This window comes from Numida meleagris, chromosome 1 (assembly GCF_002078875.1).
Source record: "Numida meleagris isolate 19003 breed g44 Domestic line chromosome 1, NumMel1.0, whole genome shotgun sequence".
NCBI classification, from domain to species: Eukaryota; Metazoa; Chordata; class Aves; order Galliformes; family Numididae; genus Numida; species Numida meleagris.
The window spans coordinates 40,387,213-40,409,540 of NC_034409.1; the positions used below are offsets into that span (position 1 = coordinate 40,387,213).

A 22,328-nucleotide genomic window follows, 5' to 3' on the forward strand; every position below is an offset into this window, starting at 1 on the left:
ATTGAAAATTAAGCTTCTTCACATGGGAATTATCCATGTGGGCTGTTCTGCCTTCCAAAGAGTAGTGACTTATTACAGTGAACATTTTTTCGTTCGCAGGCTCAGAAATCAGGAATGAAAGTTGTTCCATGACACCTTTACATCAAAAAGCTTCAAGATAAATTCTAAAATGTGTGTATATATGTATTTGTACACAAACTGAATAGCATAATCCAGGATTCTTATTACTTTTTTTTCCTTTAGTTTTATAGATAGGTTATTTCAGGAATGAAGTGATGAGGCCTTCAGAGGAATCAGGGTTGGCGCTCAGAGCTGACCTTGTGAATAAAGTCCACTCACTCCTTCAGCTCTTCAGTGGGTTATGAGCTCACTAGAGTCACATCAAATCATACATTGCCAGTAGATTCAGCCAACACACTACCCTAGAGCTGGACTTGTTTTCTGCTTCACCTTATGCAAGGTTTACACTGGGATCTTCAATGGTTATCATTTAGCAACTATATCAGTAAACTAAAGGGAATTCAGTTACGCTGCAAAGGGTCCCTTCCCTGGTTCAGTTGGTGTTTGAATGAAATAAGGCAGGTCGTTTTTAAGAAGAAGACAGAAAAATGACATTCAAACAAAATTAAATTAGTGGAAGTCAATGAGAGGATTTGAAGAATCAGTCTGAATGAAAGCAATAGACAGAGGAAGTTGAATTTCGGGGGGAGGGGATTTTGGTTTTTACTTTGCTTTTTTGTTTTATTAGCTGCAGTGTTGGATAAATTTGAAAGTGAAGGAAAGAAAAAAAATCCAAAAAAGCCGAAGTGTTTGGGATACAAAAAGATGTCTACTTTTTTTAGTGAAAAGTTAAGAATACAGAAATTTACTAAAACTTTGAGAAGGAGAGTAAGTTAATCATTGCTTTTTTGCTACAGTTAGCTTTGCATATTGCTACAGGACCATTCAGGATATCTAAATGTTACAATCCAATACGTTTTTCAGATCAGTCCTATATTCAATTAACTGAATGTCTCAGACTTTTTTGTTCTTTAATTTTTGTACTGCAGAACCAGACTCCCCTCCCCAAAATGTAGAGATAATAAATATAACTGCAACAGAGATAAACCTGAAATGGTCACCACCTGAGCAGCCTAATGGTCTCATAACTCACTATGAAGTTCTATACAGTGATTCCAGTGATTTATTTGTGAGAAACACATCATCTACAAATATATCACTTACTGAAATGATGCCATATACTCTCTACAACATCTCTGTAAGGGCATTCACTAGACTTGGTCATGGCAATCAGTCATCTTTCCCACTTCTGGTGAGAACTTCTGAAACTGGTGAGTATACAGTTTTTTGGAAAACAGGGTTTTTTTTTTCTGACAAGTGCTTTCTGGTGGCATTTGATGCTTGGAAGTCCACATTAATTTATTTTAAAACTAGGTTATTGCTTTGCAAAGCAGGAACTTTGAATCCTCTTTTTTCTCTTCTATGTACGAAACAAACATAAGGAAATAGTACAGATGGTTAAGAAGTAAAGAGAACAATTGGAATATGTATGTCTGATAGACTTCATATATTTTACTTTTTGTCCTCAAAGTATTTCTTGTATCTTGCAGGAAAATAATGTTTTATAGGAAAGTAGGGTTTCAAAATGTGAGGTTGACTTGGAATTCAATTTATCAACTAAGATTTTGTAAGAAATCAATTCTAATGGTTAAAGAAATACATCAGGATTAACTGATAAGGTGCTATTTTGTAGTAGTTGAATTTGTTTGTTGCTGGAAATATTTTCGATAATGCAGAAGTAAAATAGCAGAAGATTAAAGCAGATTACGTTTAAGAAAATGCTTAAGAAATCAATGAAACTGGCTGGAATCTTTTACAAGTCTAATTTTCATCTTCTAGTTCCCAATTCTGCACCAGAAAACATAACGTATCGGAACATCTCATCCACGGAAATTGAATTGTCATTTTTTCCACCATCCATTCCCAATGGAATCATACAGACCTACACAATATATCTCAAGAGGACTAATGGAACCAAGGAAAGAGTTATAAACACCACTCATCTGGTACTACATATTACAGGCTAGTACATGATGACATGAGTCTTAAGACAACTGTGAATTGTTCTGAGAAGTGCTCAACAGACTGACTGATGCAGAACAATTGATTCACTGAATGGACAAGATCATTCTTGTCCTTATAGAGTTAGGTGCTGCTTGTCCTGAGAAGCCGCCAGTTGTGCTCTGTAGTACTGTTGTGGAATGGACTATGCTTGGTATACAGTGTAACATGTCTCTTACTGTGTTTTAGACATTTAAATTACAAGGAAATCCAATAGATTTTTTTGCGTATTTATCATTGTAACAAAGTGATGTTGTGTTGAGAGAATGTGGTTTAGTGGGGTTATTGGTGGTAGTTGGATGGTTGGACTGGATGATCTTGTAGGTCTTTTCCAGTCTTGCTAATTCTATGATTCTAAGTAAGCACTGAGATCACCAATTTTATTGTGAATATAAATACTTCCCTTTTCACTCACCTTTCCATCTTCTGATTTGTTCAATCATTATTATGCATTAACTGCTCTATCATGGAGCAGCTAATGCTGGCCACTCAGTACCTTAAGTAGTAAATTTTCAAAGTTGTGCTAAGCACAAACTTCAAAGCATTCCAGAAATATGAAGTATAAAATGGTCTAGAGGGCAAAACATACGAGGTTTGTTCAGCCCAAAGAAAAGAAGGCTGAGGGGATGCCTGATGGCATCTTAGAGCTCCTCACGAGGAGAGCAGAGGGGCAGCACTGAGCTCTGCTGTCTGGTGGCAGCAAAAGAACCCAAGGGAACAACATGGAGCTGCATCAGGGGAGGGTCAGCTTGGGTGTTAGGAAAAAGTTCTTCACCAGAGGGTGGTGGGCAAAGCCCCAAGCTGCTGGAGTTCAAGGAGTGTTTGGACAGTGCTCTCATAGGGTTTGATTTTGGTTGATGCTGTGTGCAGCCAGTGGTTGGACTCAATGGTACCTGTGTGTCCCTTCCAACTCAGGATACGATTCTAAATTGGTAATTAGAGCTTTTCCCCTTCTATTGTTCATGCAGAATAGTTTGTGTTCAGATTTTCCTAATGCTCATTTTAATCTCTAAAGGCACAAATGATAAGCCTCTTCAGCACTTCAGAACTTCTCCTTATGATATACAATCTCAAGTTTTTTTCCATTGACAGAAGTTTCCCTCACTGAATGTTTGATTTGCTGAATTACTCTTCTTTATTTAGATTTGAAGAAATATACAGAATATACGATAGAAGTGTCTGCTAGTACCGTGATGGGGGAGGGCCTTCGTAGTGCACCTCTGCATATACTGACTGATGAGGATGGTAAGTCAGAATAGAAGTGTGATTTATCATTTTCTGCTTGTAGTCCTAACGTATTACACTTCATGTCATATATATGTAGGTTTTAGAAATGTTTTTGTTACTATAAGTCTATTAATATCCATCTATCTACACATTCAGCCGTACACATCTCTTTGTGTGTGTGTATGTCTGTGTTTATAAAGGCTATTTAATATGTTAACCAGTACAAGGTATGTGAAATTAAGGGATTGTTGTGCATGAACATTGGGTTTTGACAGTATCTTCTTCATTTGAAGAATCTTAATTTACTGGTATCATTTTAATCTGATACTTCATATGGTAGAATTAAATATGGGATTTTGTTCTGCAGACCTGTGAGAACTGTAGAAAAGGAAAACTACTGAAAAGAGCTTGTGTGGTACTGAGAAATTTATGTTGTTTTTTTCTTATCTGGAGAATTTGGGGATTCTTCTAAAAAGATGCACACAGATACATAGAAAATTATTAATATTATGAAAATACTCAAAGTCTATCTTCTGTAGTACTGGACTTCTAAATTGAGCAGTGGAGTGTTCTACATTGCAGGGTCAGGGTAGAACATAGTCATTGGTTTCCCTGATAATTAGTACATTAGGCCACAAATCAGCAGAAGAACCTTAAAATATTTGCACTTCCAGTAGCCAGTGTAGTTGTGTGAAGCTGTCATTAGTCCCTTCTGTAGGTACTGGAGAGGAACATAAGCAGAATCGTAGGGGCTGTGGCTTGCATTTTGGAGGAGCCTGGCTGTCTCTCTCCATTGCTTAGGGAGGAAGACACTAAGAACACAAATTAAAGCTGCATTGACATAAACATCCCACCAGGCATTCCCTAAATTAAGTCTCATTCCATGTTTTAGGGAGCAATGGGTTTTGATGATAATAGGTCTTTGCATATCTCCCAGATGCTGATGTCCTTACCTTCATGCCATCAGTAATAAATACTTGCTCGATAGTAACATTGCTGGAGTGCACTGCAAATAGCTGATTTGGATAAATCCATGTTTTACTAAAAGCATTTTTATTTACAGCAGTGCCAATTCTATTCTTCAGCAAAAAAAAATATCCCCTGAATAGGAACTTCCATATGAACTAGACAAAAAGATAGGACATTCACTATTTCATAGATCTTTTATTATACAGGCACTGATGGTAATACAAGTAAAACACTAAATACAGCTGTGGCCATTTTTTGCTACTAAATACAGACACTGACAGCCTTTGTTCATGAAAAATATTTTTTCTTAAATGTACAGAGATCTAAAACTTTTATGCCAACTTCTAAGATAATGAAAGAAGGAACGACAACTGAGAAACAGTATTTATAATACACCACATGTACTTTATTCACAGGAACATAGTGTTCCAAGTTTCAGACCAAATGTTTCATAGATGTGCTAATAACTATGCTCTTATTCTCAATTTCCATGCATGACTACAATTATGACCTGAATTTTTAGTACATGATGCTTTTTGGTTTAATTTGAGAAGAACAAAAGTCATTCTACATAATACTACTACTGTCTGTGAATCAAGGTTTACTTCTCAATAACATGCTACTGCAAAGTGTTATAACTAATGCATACGTAGGTATATTTTTCTTCGGCAATACTTATATGAACTTTAGAGTACTTCAATTGGACTGAAATTAAACATGATCTAACATTTTCACTTACTATTTTCCTTCAAAATTTTTACGTGGTGTCATGTAAAGTTCATCTTAAAATGAATTTTACTGGTCTCAGTCAATGCCCATCTTTATACTTGCCCTTGTGACATATAAAATGTATGAATGTGGTCCTTATTTGATGGAGTGAATAGATTTTACCACTGCCTAGTATCCCACATTTTATCAGCCCTCAGTGCCATGCTTATTGATTTTTCCACATTTCGGTGCTTCATGTAATTATTTCCAGCACTTCTTTTCCCTCAGGGGAACTATTTTGCTGTATTTTACACGTGTTCATACCTGTAAAGCTCTTGCTTTTATTAGAAGAAAAAACATGGCAGCAACGTACTCAGACAGTAGGTGAATCACTGTGACCTACCCGATACTCAGTTTTCTCATGAAGTACTTTTTCCATTGAATCACAGAAACAGATGTTCAAACACCACCATGCAAAATCTTCTTTTATCATCTCTCAGAAGAAGGAAAAGAAGCTGTGCTATAACATTAGTTGATGGATACTGTGCTGGTGTAGTACAAAGTTAATTTTCCATCACAAATAATTGCTATCCTATGTGAGGATGTTGCATATCCCATAGATCTTAGCTGTTTACCAAGATGTTGTGACCTGTTCTCTCATTTTATAGCTCCTAGTTCGCCTCCAGAATCCCTTTCAGTAAAACAGTTGTCGGGTGTCACTGTGAAGTTGTCATGGAAACCTCCACTGGAGCCAAATGGAATTATCCTCTATTACACAGTTTACGTCTGGTAAGATTTCCTGGAAATAGTTCTGAGGATAAATATTAATCTGTAACCTAGCAGGAATGTTGGGTTTTTCTTACACAATATGTGGATTACATGTTTTTGGCAAATACATATTCATCCAACACTTAAGAATATTAGCCTTTTGTGTTCACAAATTCAGATATAATGTGGCAGCTGAAAATTGGTACTGAATATTTTGCAAGCTTTTTCTATTTTTTTAATGACAAGTTTTTTTTTTTTTTTAATGTAAATGAAAATTTAATTTAGACTGTAGTGGCTTTCATTCTATATTGATCGGGCATGTTTTGAGGCAGGGCACTGGCTTACCCTAAAATGTAAAGATTTGAAATTTATGTAAAATAGATTTCTTTTGTAGAAAGTGCGTGAAAGCAATTTGAGAGCTCTTCTAGCAACCATCTAAATGACATAAAAAGAGTCACAATAATAGTCTGTATGTACTATCAGTTATACTTAATGTTGTATTTTGCATATATTATATTTATAGCAAAGTATTTTTAACATATCTTTTTCATTTACTATATTGTTTTCTCTTCTGTTGTTTCTGCTTCCTTGCATTTATTTTTCCTTGTCATTGCTCCTGGGATCTTTTTTAATCTTTCAGAAGAGATTTTAGTATTTTAAAACTTGCAGGTTCTGTGCTGCATAGCATAATTCAGTCTAGTGAATGTTTCATCTCTTCAAAGATCCATATATAACTTCTGGGATTAAGAAGATTTTGTTGTGTATCACTTTTAACAATTGCACTTACATTATACCATTCTGTTGCCACTGCAAAAGACACTGGAAGAAAATTCTAAAGAACTCCACCTTATGAGATGTGAACGATGTGTGCAAATTATCAGTCTTTTAAATGCAATATTATTGAGCTTTCACTTACTATTTTAATGTGACTACAGTTTTGGGGTAGAACTTGGCCTTGGTTTCTACTGATTTTTTTTTTTAATTATAACTTCTTGCTAAGTTAATTTTTCAAGTGAACAGGAGGGAGTTCTTTTTCCAGAAGAGTTAAATTTGGCTTGTCTTGTTACTTCTACTATGTTTGCAAGATCTTGTGCTCTTTTACCATAAAGAAAAATAAACTAATGACTATCTTACATCTAGGAAAGTGTTACTTTACAATATGGATTATCATTTTGATACAGGCTGTGTTCAAAAGTTTGAGGTTATAGCACTTCCTATCCTTATATTATCTTAAAGCTCACTACTTTTGTTGTGACAAGTTAGTAAGAATTGGTTATTAAAAACCATCATTCCACTGAACCACCTCTCCAAATATCTCATTTAAGCAACCACAAAACTTTTTGAAGTAATCCTTGTCCCTTTTCCCTCCATATTCTCCTTGCTGTATCTTATCGTCCTTACTGTGCCATATCTAAAATTAGACAGGCATTAGGTATCATCTTGAAGCAAGGATCCCTCACAACTTCTCACAGCTTCACTTCTTTTTTTTTTTCTTTTTCTTTTTTACATATTAAATATTTAATGGAATTGGCTATGTAATTTCATCCAATGCATTGCAGGGTGAGATTTGACAAGGCGAACTGCTGTGCCACAGTTGCTACTTTTGGGGGGCATCCGATGTTTTCCCTGGGAGATTATTATTCCCAGAGCTTCTTAATAAAGAAGAAAGAAGAAAGCTAATACAGATGCTAAATAAATGCTCTTTCTCTGAAATATATTGCAACGGTTACAGAAAAATTGGTAAATCTAAAGATTTGAGAAAAAGAATTTGCAAATACTAGAACATAAAGAGTAATGTTCTCATTTTTATTATCTTTCATGGATTTGTCTCAGGACAAGTTGGTTTTGAGTGCTAGCAAGTAGCAAAGCAATTTTCTAGGTACTTTGATCTACAAACTTCTACTCTTTGAGTCTACAGTTCTACAGTACCAAGGCATATTAACAAAATTGTTGAACTTGGCAAGAGCTATTGACATTTTTCTGTAGTTGTTTAGCAGCCAATACCTTTGTTCTTTCAAGAAAATATTTCAGAATCAAAAATTGTCATTCTCTTGCTCAGCAGTTTCTTGTGAGATAATTACTGACTAGATCTACTTAAAGAGTACAGCTTTTTAATGAAACTATGGTACCCATATTTTTCAAGTATGCAATTTCTTAGGACCTCTTTTGTCTCAGTTTGTCATTTAAAACTTAATATTCTTCATTAAAATTAGTTCTTGAAATTCCTCAGCTTAGTTTACCCTGCTAGACCTTTTTCTCATTGTCTGAGAAACCTGCATCCACTTTGCCAGTGTTTTCTTATTGTTTTGATTGGAGTCTCTGTTGCTTTCCAAATAGAAAATCAACTTTTCTTGAAATGCTCCAAGCTTTAGATCTTCTTCTTAGCCATGACCTAGTTGTGGAGATGTTATGAGAATGCAGTTACTCAGAGTGGAAGTGTTTGCAGCAGTAAGCTGTAAGTTTTCTTCTTACTTAAGTTATAACCAGCTACATTTTTCCACGCTAAGAATATAATGGGCAAAGATCCAAGAAAGTATGTCTTTTCTTCAGATAGAATCTGATAACTGTAATAGCAACCTTTTGTATCTCTGTATCTCTTTACAGACTACTCAAACTGTCAGAACTTTGAGAATAATGTAAATGTTAGTAACATTTTCTGTTATCAAGACTATTTCCGAAGAAAGGATGAGCCTTTCTTTTTTTTTTCTTTGAAGTTGTCAAATTGTAATTCCCCTATGAAATTCCATTAGAAGGCACAGTGCATCCACTCATTCAAAATTATTTGCAGGAATGGAACATTAGCTAGCCTCTTCTGTGCTAGCTTTTCATGAAATATAAAATAACAGAATTTTAAAATTCAAGTTAGTTGTTCCTGTATCTTATTTTACTTTCTGATAATCATTTCATACCTATGCTAATACCAGCGTTTTATTAATGTTACATCTTATAGTCATTCTAGGCTGGTTTTGACCTGACTAGAGTTCCATTCTGATCCCCTGCTACATTCCACCAGAATTAACTCAGCACCAGCTAATTCCTGTTCCATATCATCTTCTATTATTCCATTTATAACTTCAGCCTTCTGACCAATTTCACAGAGTCACAGTAGGGCATGCTCCCTGCTATAATCTTTTTATATTTCGCTATTTCTGTCTAGGGAGACAGTTTAGTTATGCCCTAGTGTGTCCTTCCCAAGGATACCACACTTGATAGCAATTACAAGATGGACATGCTCCTCCTTGATATTCCATATAGTAATCATTGCTGATGTAATTTACATACATGTTTCTGTTGTGTTTTGTTTTGTTTGTAAGTGAAATTAAGAGCTCCATTGAGATACAAAAACAGGAAAGTGATCTTTTCAAATATATATGGCAGAATTGATCAAGATCTTCCTTAAAGCCTACATTATATGTATTTACCACAAGATAGCATTTTTCTGTTCGATATCATATACCACAGTTGTATCCATGCATAAATAATTAATAAAATATTTTTTCTTTAGGAATAAAATGTCAAAAAGGAGTGTTAATGTAACAGAAACATCACTGGAGTTCACAGATCTGGAAAATAACTCTGAGTACAGTGCGTATGTAGCAGCAAGTACAAGATTTGGAGATGGCAACATAAAAAGTGATACTATAATATTCAGAACTTCTGAAGGAGGTAAGCTTATATATAGTATGAATATTTGATTTCATTCAGCCTTGAATTTCTGTCATTATAAAAATACTGTATTTTAATAGCTCTTTGCTCTACCTTACTCTGACATAACTTCTGATAGGAAAAATGCTCTTAAGAGTCTCTTTCATGATCCCAAAGAGGTTTGAATTAAAAAATTACATCTGTGCAATGATTTAATAGTTTGTTTTCTTTTAATGATTTTCAAAGTGGTAGATAACTTCTGTAGATGGTCATATTGTATACTGTGCTTTGAATTTTTTTAGTTTCATTAACGTTTCTTGTTTTCCCACCAAGCATATTGATACAATGTGTTCCTATAAGGACAGTACACAGGCATACTTCAGAACAGTCGTACATAGATAAATTTCTCAACAATCAGTAGCAGGATTAGTTTCTATCAGAGTCATATCTCAAAAGAGTTTTTTAAACATCAGCTTGTAGGCTTTTCCCAACCTTTGCTACTAATGGTGTTTTGGAAACATGAACTAACGTTTTAGGGCAGGAGTTTAAGGTATGGATCTTGGAGTTCCCCTTCCAATTAATGTTTTCATGTATTACACAAACTAGAAGAGCACAAAACAAAAGAGTTAAGATCACCTACAGTGTTCAGTGCTCTACTGCATTTGTGTAGAGCACTTTCATATATGGCCAGAAATGTAGATGTAAATTTTCTTAAGCTGATGTAAGGAATTGAGTTTGAGCCTCCTGCATCTCTGTGCTACTGAGAAGGACCATATTCCTTACAGGACAGGAAGAGATTCTAGTTGAAGAATATTTACACTTTCCTTCCTGCATATTCGATAGACTGAGGAAAGAGTTAAAAACAGAAATTATAATACTGTTCAAACTTAAGTGTCTGGTTAGTCTACAAGAATTGTGAGCCTAAATTCTGTTTATAATCATCAAAGAGAGAAAGAGGTTTTTAATTTAGGTTTTCTGAAATAAATCCTTTTTTTTCTGTTAACTACATTTGGAGCTTAGAGGCCTAACTTGGTCAACTTATATGTTTACAAATCAGACGTTGTCAAAATTCTGTTGCTTATTTGTTGTGCATACACAATGTAGACTTTCCATGTGTGCAAGCCAGTAAGTACAGGAAAATTCTATAACAAAAGAGTTTCTGTGTGTCACTGCACCTAAATAAAAACGTGTCTGAAAAAATAGGGTTTGAAAATTTTGTTTGCAGTTTCTATTTTATTTTATCATTTCCAGAAGCAGTTTTTGTAACGTATTCAGAAATGCATTTAATTTGACATAGGATGTTGTCAAATCTATAGTGGCTATTTCATGAGTACTATAATGTACAAAACCTTCTGTTAGGTATGCTAAAACTTAACATATTTCCAGCTCCGGGCGATCCACCAAAAGATATTGTGTACAGAAACCTTACTTCCACATCGATAATGCTATTCTGGTCTCCTCCTCAAAAGCCTAATGGAAATATACGGTACTATTCCGTTTATTTCAAAAATGATTCAGGAATATTTATACAGGTAAACTTCTTTTTATATTCAATTGTATAATTCAATAAAGTGTTCTAATGCTTATTTTCTTAAACATTATGTATATGAATTTTATAGTTACCAATATATTGTCTTTTCATATTTTCTTTACCACAAGACAGTTTATTAACTTTCAAAGACAGAAGCACAACTTGTAATCTTGTGCGTTGTGTTGTACATCTCATTGGGCATTCATATGTAACTCTTCTCATGCTTAATAATATGAAGCAAATAGGTCTCCTGTAATACTCTATGCTGATGTACAGATATATGCACACCCATGTGTAATACATATATAAACACAACACATATAGACAGAAGACCCATTGCACATCCTTGAGACTATTTTACTCTAATCTGTCAAATTGAATTAATTCCTGTAACAGCTCTGTTTTTACTTTTTAGTGCATATTTATACAGAACTGAAAATAAGAAGGTAATACTGACAAACTAGAGAATAGATTATTATCTCATATTTTTGTTGCTCTCAGAAGTAAGTTACTGTTTAGGATTCTAAATATCTTGTTTCAAGATACTAATGTAAAGCATAACAGATGAATTGTATGTGATTATTCTTTGGTGATCTGGACATTCCCTTCTAGTTCTTTTTGTTGTTGTTGTTAATACGTTCATCCTTAATTATACATCACATTTATTAATTTTACATACAGTTATTCTGCTCTCCTTTCTAAAAGTATGTTTTGATACAGAAGAAATAAGCTTCCTTTACAGGTTTTGCTTTACAAGCTTTATATATGGAGAAGAAAAAAAATTTATTGTCATGAGGAAATTAATGCCTGAAAAATTACCTGTCCTGCATAAATTTATTCTCAATATATGTCTACTGTGAGATATGCATGTGTTTGAGGTTAACTAGAAAAAAAATTTCACAGATTTTACAAACTCCTCTACTTGAATCATTGCTGATGTGCTTCAGTGTTCAGACATCTCCAACTTCCCTGAAACTGTGTGGTTGCTAGACTCTATCTGCATATTTTCTGATGCAAGCAAGACCATGCCATGAATTCATATTCTGATGAGATTCAAATTAGGCCTACAGTTCAGAGTGTCAGCTTCTTCTTGCACACAGTACTGGACCAGCAGCATTTTTCTTGGCCTAACGAAGTTCATTTGTTTGTTGCCTGAACAAACACATCCTCTGAAATTTGTCTAATTCTTGGACAACTAAAGGGACATTAGAGGAGGACTACAGACTATTCCTGTATTTAGGAAGGTGGGACTCTGAGATGAAACAATAAGGTGAAACTGATAAAACAAGACCTATTATCCTTCTGAATTTGCCGAGGACACTGGAAGTGAAGGAACAAGATAGGGAAGATGGAGCACAGTAGCTTTGGCCAAACAAGGTGAGGGTCTAGTTTTGTTGTTGCATAAAGTAGGTGCACAAGGGAAGAATGGTGGCATGGGTAGAAGGTACTGCTGCACTGTCATATTATGTGGTTGAGAGCAGAAAAATACTGACAGTAGCTGCACTTCTAGGTGTGGAAACGACCATTTTCACCCTTTCAGCTTTGCTTTTTAACTCATTCCACTGTGGAAAACTATCAGAAGATAAATTTCAGATACTGTTGTATCTGTCTCTTACTGGCCATGGGAGGTCATCACTGATGTCTCAAATCATGATCCACTCCTTATCTGCCTGCTCCCCTTAACTCCTTCTGCCATTCACATCCCTCTCTGTTCACTATTTGGCATGGCAACCACCATACCTACTGCTATCCTGTTCTTTGGCATTTCCATAGATGTAAGACATTGCAAACAGGAGAAAATAAACAACTGTTGAAAATTCATCTCTGTCAGATACTTCATACTATGCTTTTACAACAGAGAAATGCACGTGTGAAAGCCAGCGTAACTGGTATATATATAAAAGTCCTCATACATTTTCAAACTCCTTGGAGAATAAAGCACTTATTATGAATAACATTGTTAAAAACATGGAAATTGTAGTTTCAGAGTAAAGCACTTCATTTAGGGAAAAAAAATCAAAAGACCTGAGATCAAGAGTGCAATTTACTTCTTGATGTGATACAGAAAGTCACAGGAAAAGAGCAGTTTCTTTTTCTAAAAAAGAAAAAATTACATAAGTTAACAGGGTAGAAAAATGATGTATAGTTCCTTTTCTTTACAGGTCTACATGAAAAATCACACTGTGGCTGTCCATTCAGAAGGGCTTCAATGCTCAGACCTGGAATTTAGACCAGAACAACAGAAGGAAAACTTAGCAATGGAGATTAGATTTGAGGACTTTGGTAGATGAGCAGGCTGTTTCTGTGGGATACTGACAGGATCTGAAAGAAAAAATTGTCAGAGAGGGAGGATTGACTGGTACCACATACACTGATCATTATCAAGTAAAGGTAATGATTTCCAGAAGTACAGTCAGGTGAAGTGATAGTCTGTGGTAATAACTTGAGTGCCTTCCAGGCAGCATTGCTAGCAGGTAAGAGAAGAAACCATCCCTTGCTCCAGGCTAGATTCAAGTTCAGCTGTATCTTTCAGATTCTGCTGTCATTAGTCTAGGCAAATTACTACTTCTTGTTTTCTGTTCCTAACTCTGCACCGGTTCAGTAAAGAGATGACACATTCTGACCAAGAGCAGCTCCTGCACTGTAGCTCTTGCCACTACTATGTCATGCTGCTGGATTCCTGCAGTGGTTCCTTGTGTGATGCTTCAAGCAGTCATACTACCCACATTCTCAGTCTTACTGTCTTAATAAGTGAAAGAATCTATGAAAGCAATTGTCTTGTTGCTAAATTATGATCCATAAGCAACATTTTTGACTTGAACAAACTATTTTATTCAATCACTCTACACTTGTGCTTTAATTGGAAAGGAAGTGGGAAAGGTGCTAATTACAAATATAAATTTGTGCTTGGACACATGACAACTGTCCTGCTCCAGATTGGGCAGGAGAACCAGGAGCTAAGCAGAGAGAAAAAGCATGCTGTCCTTCTAGAAACTGAATGTAAGAACCCACATCATCCAACTCCGCCATCTGAAGATGGAGTAAGTGAATGTAACTGGATGCAGTTCAGAGTGGAATTTGCCTTGATTCATCTTGGAATGCAGACAAGGGTTGCAAGCAGTGTGCTATATTAACAAGCAAACCAGTATGACCAGTAGGGAAAAAAGGGAAACTCTACTCTCTAAACTACACCACAGATTTTCGAAAAGGTGGCATCAGAAAAGTACAGCCCACAAGAAGCAAGACAGAAAACAGTGTGTGTTACATTCCTTACGGGATGGCTTGGATTAGCCCTGAAAGTATCACTACTCACCTGATATCAGAGTCATGTGATATCCTAACTTAAAATAACAACATGGTACAGTGAACCTAACAAAAGAAACAATGGGAAAAGATCAAGAGTGAAGAAGAGCAGTGTTGCATTGTCTGAATAGAACTAATTACAGCTTTATGCCAATGGAAATTTTTGCTGCTTCCGAGGGTGAAGAAGGTACTACTTTCTGCTGACACTTTCATGGCCTGTATTGCTTACATGCTGCTTTTAATAATCTGATACTTCGCTATGTCAAAACTTCTTTCATGTATGGATGAAGAAGGGGATAGAAGGAAGAATTTCTTCAGCTGTAGCCAAAGATCCTAAGCTGTTTGCTTTCATCTGCAGCCACAGTTAATTGTAAAACTTCCTATAGTGTTCTGTCCCCAGGGTACAATTAGTACAAGTTTCATCTTTTCTCAGTTTGTACCCACGCAGCTCTTCCTGTTCACCTTTACACTTACTTGTGTATTCTTTTCCAATACTTTGTCATACTGGAAGTTTGAGGTATTCCCCAATTATTATTCCTGGGGCTCCTTGTATTAATGGGACTGTCTCTTCAAAAAGGTTTTTGTTGAGCCACCAAAACCCCTGTTGTTACAGCATTCATGTTAGTTCACCACATGCCAAACTGACAGGCGGCTGACTAAATTGTAAAGGTATGCCTTTTAAAATAAGAGTTGGATTTTCAGCTGTTCATACTAGTAAACTCCCTATAAATCTAAACTCAAAATTTGATGTGGTACCTTTGACATTTTTACCTTGAAACCGTGGAAATATTTTAAGTCCTTTTTTGATAATACTAGATGTTATTACTGTCAATTACTAAGTATTACTCATAATAAAAATATACAATAGTAGTAATAACAGGAGGATAGTAGGATGATGCATCTGGTTCCAAAGGCATTTTCTGTCATGCTGTGCTTGAGCATCAGATTGTTTAATTAAATCCCTTAGAATTTGATCCTTAGTTTCCTGCATCTTCCTCTGCCGAAGTGTAAAGAAAAGGTCTTCCCAATCTTTTTCAGTTATTTACAAGAAGACTGTGTTATCTTCCATCTACATTTAGATGAAAGTCATATGTAAAGGTAGAATTTCTTTGTATTTTGCCTGATGTTGACCTAACCTGATCTTTCATACAATCCTGTCCATGTGCTTTAACTCTGTCAGTAGGAGTGGATATAGAAATTTGTGCTGTCAATTCAGGCAGCTTCTGTTCTGTATTCATAGCAAATGCTTGCATTTTCAGCACTGAATGAACTGCTTACTCACTGTAGGTGAGTGCTAGTAACTGTTGGCAAAACTAGGTCTTCAGATACAGGTGTGAATATCTCAGGGAAATCACTAAGTATTACCTGTTTAGGTGTTTTTTTTTTTTCCTTCAGAAATAACATAATTTTGCCTGTACAAAATAATAGGTCATGTTATATTATATATAAATCAATAGAATTTGCAGGCAGGCAAAGAGATTATGTACCAAACAATCAGTTTTTACAGTATTGACTCAGCTATTTGGTAGAGTATATCATAGTGACTTCAATAGGAACTTTCCTCAAGAGAAATATAGCCTATTTTTTAGTACATGGTTTTAGAATGCCTTGTTTATACACAGTATTTCTGAATATACAAAGATAGTCATTTTCACTGTTGATGCCATCTGCTAAATGGGGCATTGTGGCTGCTTGAGAGGAATTCTACTGATACTTCAAAGCTGGAGCAAAACTTTGACTTCCTACCCCATTTGGGATCTGAGTAGCCTTCTGGCATCCATGACCTCTCTGCGGTTTTCAAATGCCAGGCCAAACCACTGTGGGCTCTCTGAGTGAGGTTCCTTTAAAACAATAAGATGTGACAGGCTTGCTATATGGTATAGGAGACCTTACATAAATGACATGAATTATTCTTTTCTTTCCAGTTTCCAAAATAGTTCATTCCAGAACAGCCTCCTCATAGTATCTGATCCGAAGCAGTAAACTATTACAGCAATCATAGTTTTGGTGAAATTTTGTATATAGTGTGGAAGAAAGAAAGTAGGATTTGGTCCTCATGCAGTTGTGTTTTGATAGCAAACAACTGCACGAGGAAAAGAATTCTGTTGGTCCCTTCAGTTCAACACAATCCACTGGAGATGATTGTTTGCATTAGAAATAATGACTTGTTATAAATGATAAGCATAACTAACTAAAGGAACCATTTATCAGGTGTTACAGTGAGATCTCTACTCCAGGAAACGTCTAGTTCAAAATTAAAAAGACAATTTTCTGTAAGATCAACTTACATTGGGAATAAAGTGAGGGAAGTGCTTTGGTTTACTTTATATAGATCAGACTAGACAATCACATGTGCTCATGTAATCTATAAACAATTATCAGACTTTTTTGTTGTTTACCCGTTGTAATATGAATTCACTTCAATATTAACAGACTTAATGTGATTACAAAAAAAAAAAAAAAAAAAAGTGGATTGATATTCAACAACTGCAAACAGCAGGATGACTCAGTTTGGTATCCTGTGGTGCTTACCAGGAGTAATACTTGATATCTTTGAATAAATAACTTGCGTATTTCCATAAAAAAATTGAAACTTACTTGTAGTCAAAGTATAGATTTATGTCTCCTGAATAGTATGGTGAATCATCTCTCTCAGTGGTGGTGATGGCTAAATGAGAAGCTAGAAAGAGAAATCAATGAATAAATAACATTAATTTTCAGTGACAACTCATTTCTTTTTCCTTCAGAATTTCACAAGTTATGATAATGACAGCAATGTCAATATGTCCCCATCTGCAGTTCTGGATGATTTGGCCAAATACAGCCATTACTCTATATGGTTAACTGCAAGTACAGCTTTTGGAGATGGAAACAAAACCAGTGAGATAATAGATGTGTATACAGATCAGGATAGTAAGTGAATAACTTTTTAATGTTACAGTGTATATAAATGCTTCTATTTATTAAATATTTATTCGTTTTAAAATGACTTTACCTTTATGATGGCAAAGTTAAAATAAAAACAATCCAGTAAATCACATCTTTAAATTTTCCTTTGCCTGGAAGACATTTTGATTTGAGTCTTTGCTTTGTAATACAGAGAATGTAGTTCATAAGCTCCTTCTTTGGATGCAAGCAATAAGAAAATGATCTTAAATCATCATTAAGGCTCTTTAATTAGCCAAATGTAACAGAGATGGTTATACATATATGCCGTGAAAATATTTTGCTTTTGATCGTAAAAAATAAATAATTTTAAGAATACAAAATGTACAAAATATTTAATGTTTTACAAATGAGGTTTACAAATAATCACACTTTGGGCATGTATTTCTGCTTTGGTTTTAGGTTGTTTATTGCTGCAGTCCACACATTTATTTTTTGTTTGTCTCTTCCAGTCCCAGATGGTCCTGTTGAAAATCTGGTCTATCAGAACATTTCCTCATCTTCTGTAAATGTAAGCTGGCTTCCACCATCCCAGCCAAACGGTTTAGTCTTCTTTCATGTTTCTCTAAGTTTATTACAGCTGGGAACCAATAAGATACTGTCTTTTCTTACTTACAATACAAGCATCATTTTTGACAATCTGGAGAAATATACCGATTACATTCTGAAAATCACACCAGCTACTGATAAAGGATCATCTGAACTGCATGCTCTAAGTCTGCATATAAGAACTGATGAAGATGGTAAGTTTAAGAATAGTTTTTATTAATTCCTAATGAAATGTAGAAAATAGTTTTCGAAAAGAAAAACAAAGTTTTTCTTTCTTTCTCATTTTATTTAAAACTTCATTTTGTGATAAAATAGCACAACCAACTGGTACACATTTCTGCGCTGAGGCCATGAAAGTGTACTTTACGCAGAACAAAACTTAATCTAAACTAGCTAATCTAGCTAAAACATGTTTTTTATATAATGCATATTTTTCTGAGGTTATCCTTTTTTATTCTCTTTTTCATTTCTTTGTGTAGTCCCAGAATCAGCACCTATAATCAAAACATTTTCAAATCTCTCAACTACCTCAGTTATGCTTTCATGGGATCCTCCTGTTAAGCCAAGTGGTATTATAATAAGTTATGATTTAAATTTGCTTGGGCCAGAAAATAATACTTCATTCTCTACCACCAATAATTTTATCATCTTGGAAGACCTTGTACCATCCACATTATACAGTATTTACACAGCTGCAAGAACTATAAAAGGATCTGGTCCGTCTTCTGTGCTTCATTTCTACACAGATGAGTCAGGTAAGCAAATGTGATTGTAACCGGCTTTGAAGTTTTGGCTGTATGTTCTTGCATCTGAGCTAAATCTGAACATCACACATTGAAAGAGTTGAGATGAAAGATTAATTTTCCAATGGTCTTGTGTGAAGAGCTCTCAGAAGAAAGAAACGCTACAAGAGAAATCTTTTCTGAGTTCTCCTCCTCCCACCACAGTGTGCCAGAGGAGGTCATATTCTGCATAGGATTACAAAAGTAACTTCAAGGAGGAACATCTTTTGCTTCCGGAATGTATCACAGTTGGCTGAGTGCCAAGGAACTTGAAGAAAGCAGCTATGCCTTCCTCTTCATCTCTCCTTTGTACATAATTGAAAAATTATAAAACATGGAAATATTTCTGACTTTCTTTTATGTCTCCTTTACATGGACCTCCTCTCACCTTTGTGGTAAATGATGCTATCTTGTAGGTATATATATATAAGCTGTAGGAAAACAAATATATTTTATTCCAAGAATAAATACTATGACTTGTTAAATGCCTTAGTTCTGACAATGGGCCTGTTGAAGTGATATATAGTTTTTTTAGATATCTGAGGAGATTCCTTGCTGACTAAACATATTCCTGGTTAATGGTCTTTGTATCAGGCCAAAAAGAAAGAAAAGTAAATAAACAGGAACGAAGTGCTGATCTGTTGAGTTAAAATACAAATGGTAACAAACATTCATATATTCTGCTGCTTCTCTGAAGTGTTTCGTTTTGCCTGGAATATTTGTAATTTGGAACTAAAGAGCATTTATCTTTTGCAGTGCCATTAGCCCCCCCCCAGAATTTGACCATTACCAACTACACTGCAGATTCAGTGTGGCTAAAATGGGATCCAAGTCCTCAGCCAAATGGTGTTATTACAAGATATAATTTAAAGATTTATCAAAACAACACTGAAAAAATATTTTATCAGGTATGTTTGTAATATTTGTTTTTAATTTCTTTGGCAGATAAATTCTTTTTCTCATCTTTTACAAACAAAATTTATGACAAATACTTTAGTTAGGAAACTTCTATAAATTCTTGTTAGTTAAGAGAGCTTACCTACCCTCCCACTGTGCATGTAACTCAGATTTTAAAATTTGATAGAAAAATGTAGTTAGATCTTAATTTGCTTTCAGCATCTAATATTTCACTAATTACAAGCTTTATTAATCTTTAGTTCATATTTCCTTGTAAGTTTGATGTTAGAAAATGACAGAAGTGACTTGTTTTGTGGCTGCCTATGTTCAGCCATTTTGTATCTGTGGGCTTCCAGCATTCAAAAAGAAGAAAAGAGATTTGTCATCATCTTAAAAAAAAAACAAACAGTTAAAACTTGTTTAGAGGTTTTCATTTGTTTATTTTTACAGAATAACAGAATAAAATGTAACTGACATAGATGCTATAAAATTAGGTATAGAAATTGATCAAGGCATTTATGTCTGGTTCCTTGAATGGTATAAAATAGGTGCCACGAACTGTAAGGGCAGCAAGCTAAGACCGGGATTGCGTCTCAGACTTAGAAACTGTACGGTGTCCACGAGAGACACAGGTAAAAGCCAGAGTGAAAAGGCGTTGCTGCAGTCAGCTATAAGTTTGAGACAGTGTAAGGTCTGCTGTGAGACGGTGAAGAGAAACTCCCTCAGCAATTCCAGAGACTTAGCATGCAAGAGAAGTGCTTGTGCTGTTAAACTTATGAGATGCAGAAATCATTCCCCATCTGCCTACTGTGCAGTCTTTTGCAGTCCCCATGGGAAATGAAGTTCTGGCATGACCCTAGATCCTTCCATGGTCCTTGGAGGAGCAGAGGCACCATGCAGATACAACAGATGCCTTTGGAAACACGTTCTCTGAGATCTCATGAAGTTCCCCAAAGGTTATTCTCCACTGTCTCTCTGAGGCAGACTCCAATCCAAATAAATTACAGAAACTGCATCAGTATTTGAATGCAAATACCATGCCCCACATTTCTTCATGTCCAAGAAACCAGATTTAGGTTGTGGCAACGAGAAAGACAGAAAGCAATTTGTTTAGAAATATTGTAGTTAGGCACCATAATTCTCTAATAACGTGAATCCTACAAAATTTTCCCAATTTTAGAATCATAGAATATCCTGAGTTGGAAGGGACCCTAAGGATCACGGAGTCCAACTCCTGACTCCACACAGGACCACTCAGAAATCAGATCGCATGTCTGAGAGTGTTGTCCGGATGTTTCTTGAACTCTGTCAGGCTCGGTGCCGTGACCCTGGGGAGGCTATTCCAGTGCCTGACCACCCTCTGGAGAGGAATTTTTTCCTGGTTTCCTACCTGTCCCTCCCTCTGACACAGCTCTATGCCATTCCCTCAGGCCCTGTTGCTGTCACCAGAGAGCAGACAGCACCTGCACCTCTGCTCCCCTTATGAGGAGCTGTAGACTGTGATGCGGTCTCCCTTCTGTCTCCTCCAGGCTGAACAAACTGAGGGACTTCAGCTGCTCCTCATACATCTTCCTTTCACCATCTTTGTAGCACTATTTTTTTTTTCCTTGCAGAAGTTCAGATCTCTACCTGCTTTTGGAGCCCTTTCAAAATATGCACAAAATATGACTTAAGGGCAGTGTGTCCCCCATAAGATCCTCATAGAGAAGCTGTCAGTGTAAGAGCTGGATGAGCAGACAGTGAATTGGATTGAAAATTGTCTGAATGGCTAGGCCCAGAACGACAGTAATCAGTAGTACAAAGTCTCAGAGGCGAGTAGCTAGCAAAGTATTCCAGGGGTCAGCACTGGGTCCAGTCCTTCTTAACATCTTCATTGATTATTGGGATGAGGGGTAGAGTGCAGCCCCAGTAGATTTGCAGATGACATGAAACTGGGGGAGTGGCTGACTCACAACAGGGCTGTGCTGCCATCCAGGGGGAGCTTGACAGGCTGGAAAGGTGGGCTGAGTCGAATCTCATGGAGTTCAACTAAGGAGAAGTGCAGAGTCCTGCACCTGGGGAGGAACAACTCCAGGCACTGGGGCATGCTGGGAGCCACCCTGCTGGAAAGCAGCTTTGCGGAAAAGGACCTTGGGTCCTGGTGGGCACAGAGTCGAACATGAGCCAGCAGCATGCCCTTGCTGCTAAGCAGGCTGATAGTATTCTTGGCTGCACTGGGAAAAGTGTCACCAGCAGGCCAAGGGAGGTGATCCTTCTACTCAGCTCAGTGCTGTTGAGGCTGTAGATGGAGCACTGTCACCAGTTCTGAGTCTGCCAGTACAAGAGACATGGATATTCTGGAAGGAGTAGAATGAAGGGCCACAAAGATGTTAAAGAGTTTGGAGCACTTCTCCTGTGAGGAGAGGCTGAGGCAGCTGGGATTATTCAGTCTAGAGAAGAGGCTCAGTGAGTATGTTATCGATGTGTATAAATACCTGAAGAGAGGATACAAAGAGAACAGAGACAGACTTTTTTCATTGGTACCCAGTGACAGAATAAGAGAAAATGGGTATGAACTAGTTCTGTCTAAATCTCAGGAAGCACTTCTGTGCCATACAGGTGACAGAACACTGGCACAGGCTGCACAGAGAGGCTGTGGGGTCTCCTTGTTGGAGATCTTCAAAAGCTGCCTGGGCATGGGCCTAGGCACCCTGCCCTGGGTTTCCATGCTTGAGCAGGGGTTGGAACAGATGGCTTTCAGAGATGTCTTCCAACCCTAAACATGCTATAACTCTAAAGAACTGCTATAAGCAAGTGAACTGTGTTTTTTAGTTCTTCATCAAACTCTGTGTGTGACTCAGATAAACTGAGGGAAATGTGAAGCTATGACCCATGACCTCTTT

The 22,328-nt window shown here is 36.3% G+C and overlaps 1 protein-coding gene across 9 annotated transcripts in view; it reads left to right on the top strand.

Moving 5' to 3' along the window:
* The window catches only part of PTPRQ (protein tyrosine phosphatase, receptor type Q), a 123,553-nt gene that overhangs the window by 43,340 nt on the left and 57,885 nt on the right, over positions 1 to 22,328 (top strand). For 8 of the 9 annotated variants that reach the window (XR_002434671.1, XM_021385259.1, XM_021385254.1 and 5 more), the window contains 10 exons: positions 1,050 to 1,331; positions 1,900 to 2,082; positions 3,265 to 3,366; positions 5,694 to 5,814; positions 9,299 to 9,459; positions 10,825 to 10,970; positions 17,020 to 17,185; positions 17,671 to 17,961; positions 18,247 to 18,522; positions 19,306 to 19,457. Coding sequence is in view for 8 of the 9 variants with exons in the window: in XM_021385259.1 (XP_021240934.1) it covers positions 1,050 to 1,331; positions 1,900 to 2,082; positions 3,265 to 3,366; positions 5,694 to 5,814; positions 9,299 to 9,459; positions 10,825 to 10,970; positions 17,020 to 17,185; positions 17,671 to 17,961; positions 18,247 to 18,522; positions 19,306 to 19,457 (1,880 nt within the window). In the remaining variant the exon portion in view is untranslated. The remainder of the gene's footprint in view (positions 1 to 1,049; positions 1,332 to 1,899; positions 2,083 to 3,264; positions 3,367 to 5,693; positions 5,815 to 9,298; positions 9,460 to 10,824; positions 10,971 to 17,019; positions 17,186 to 17,670; positions 17,962 to 18,246; positions 18,523 to 19,305; positions 19,458 to 22,328) is intronic. The other variant, XM_021385258.1, reaches the window with a different exon arrangement.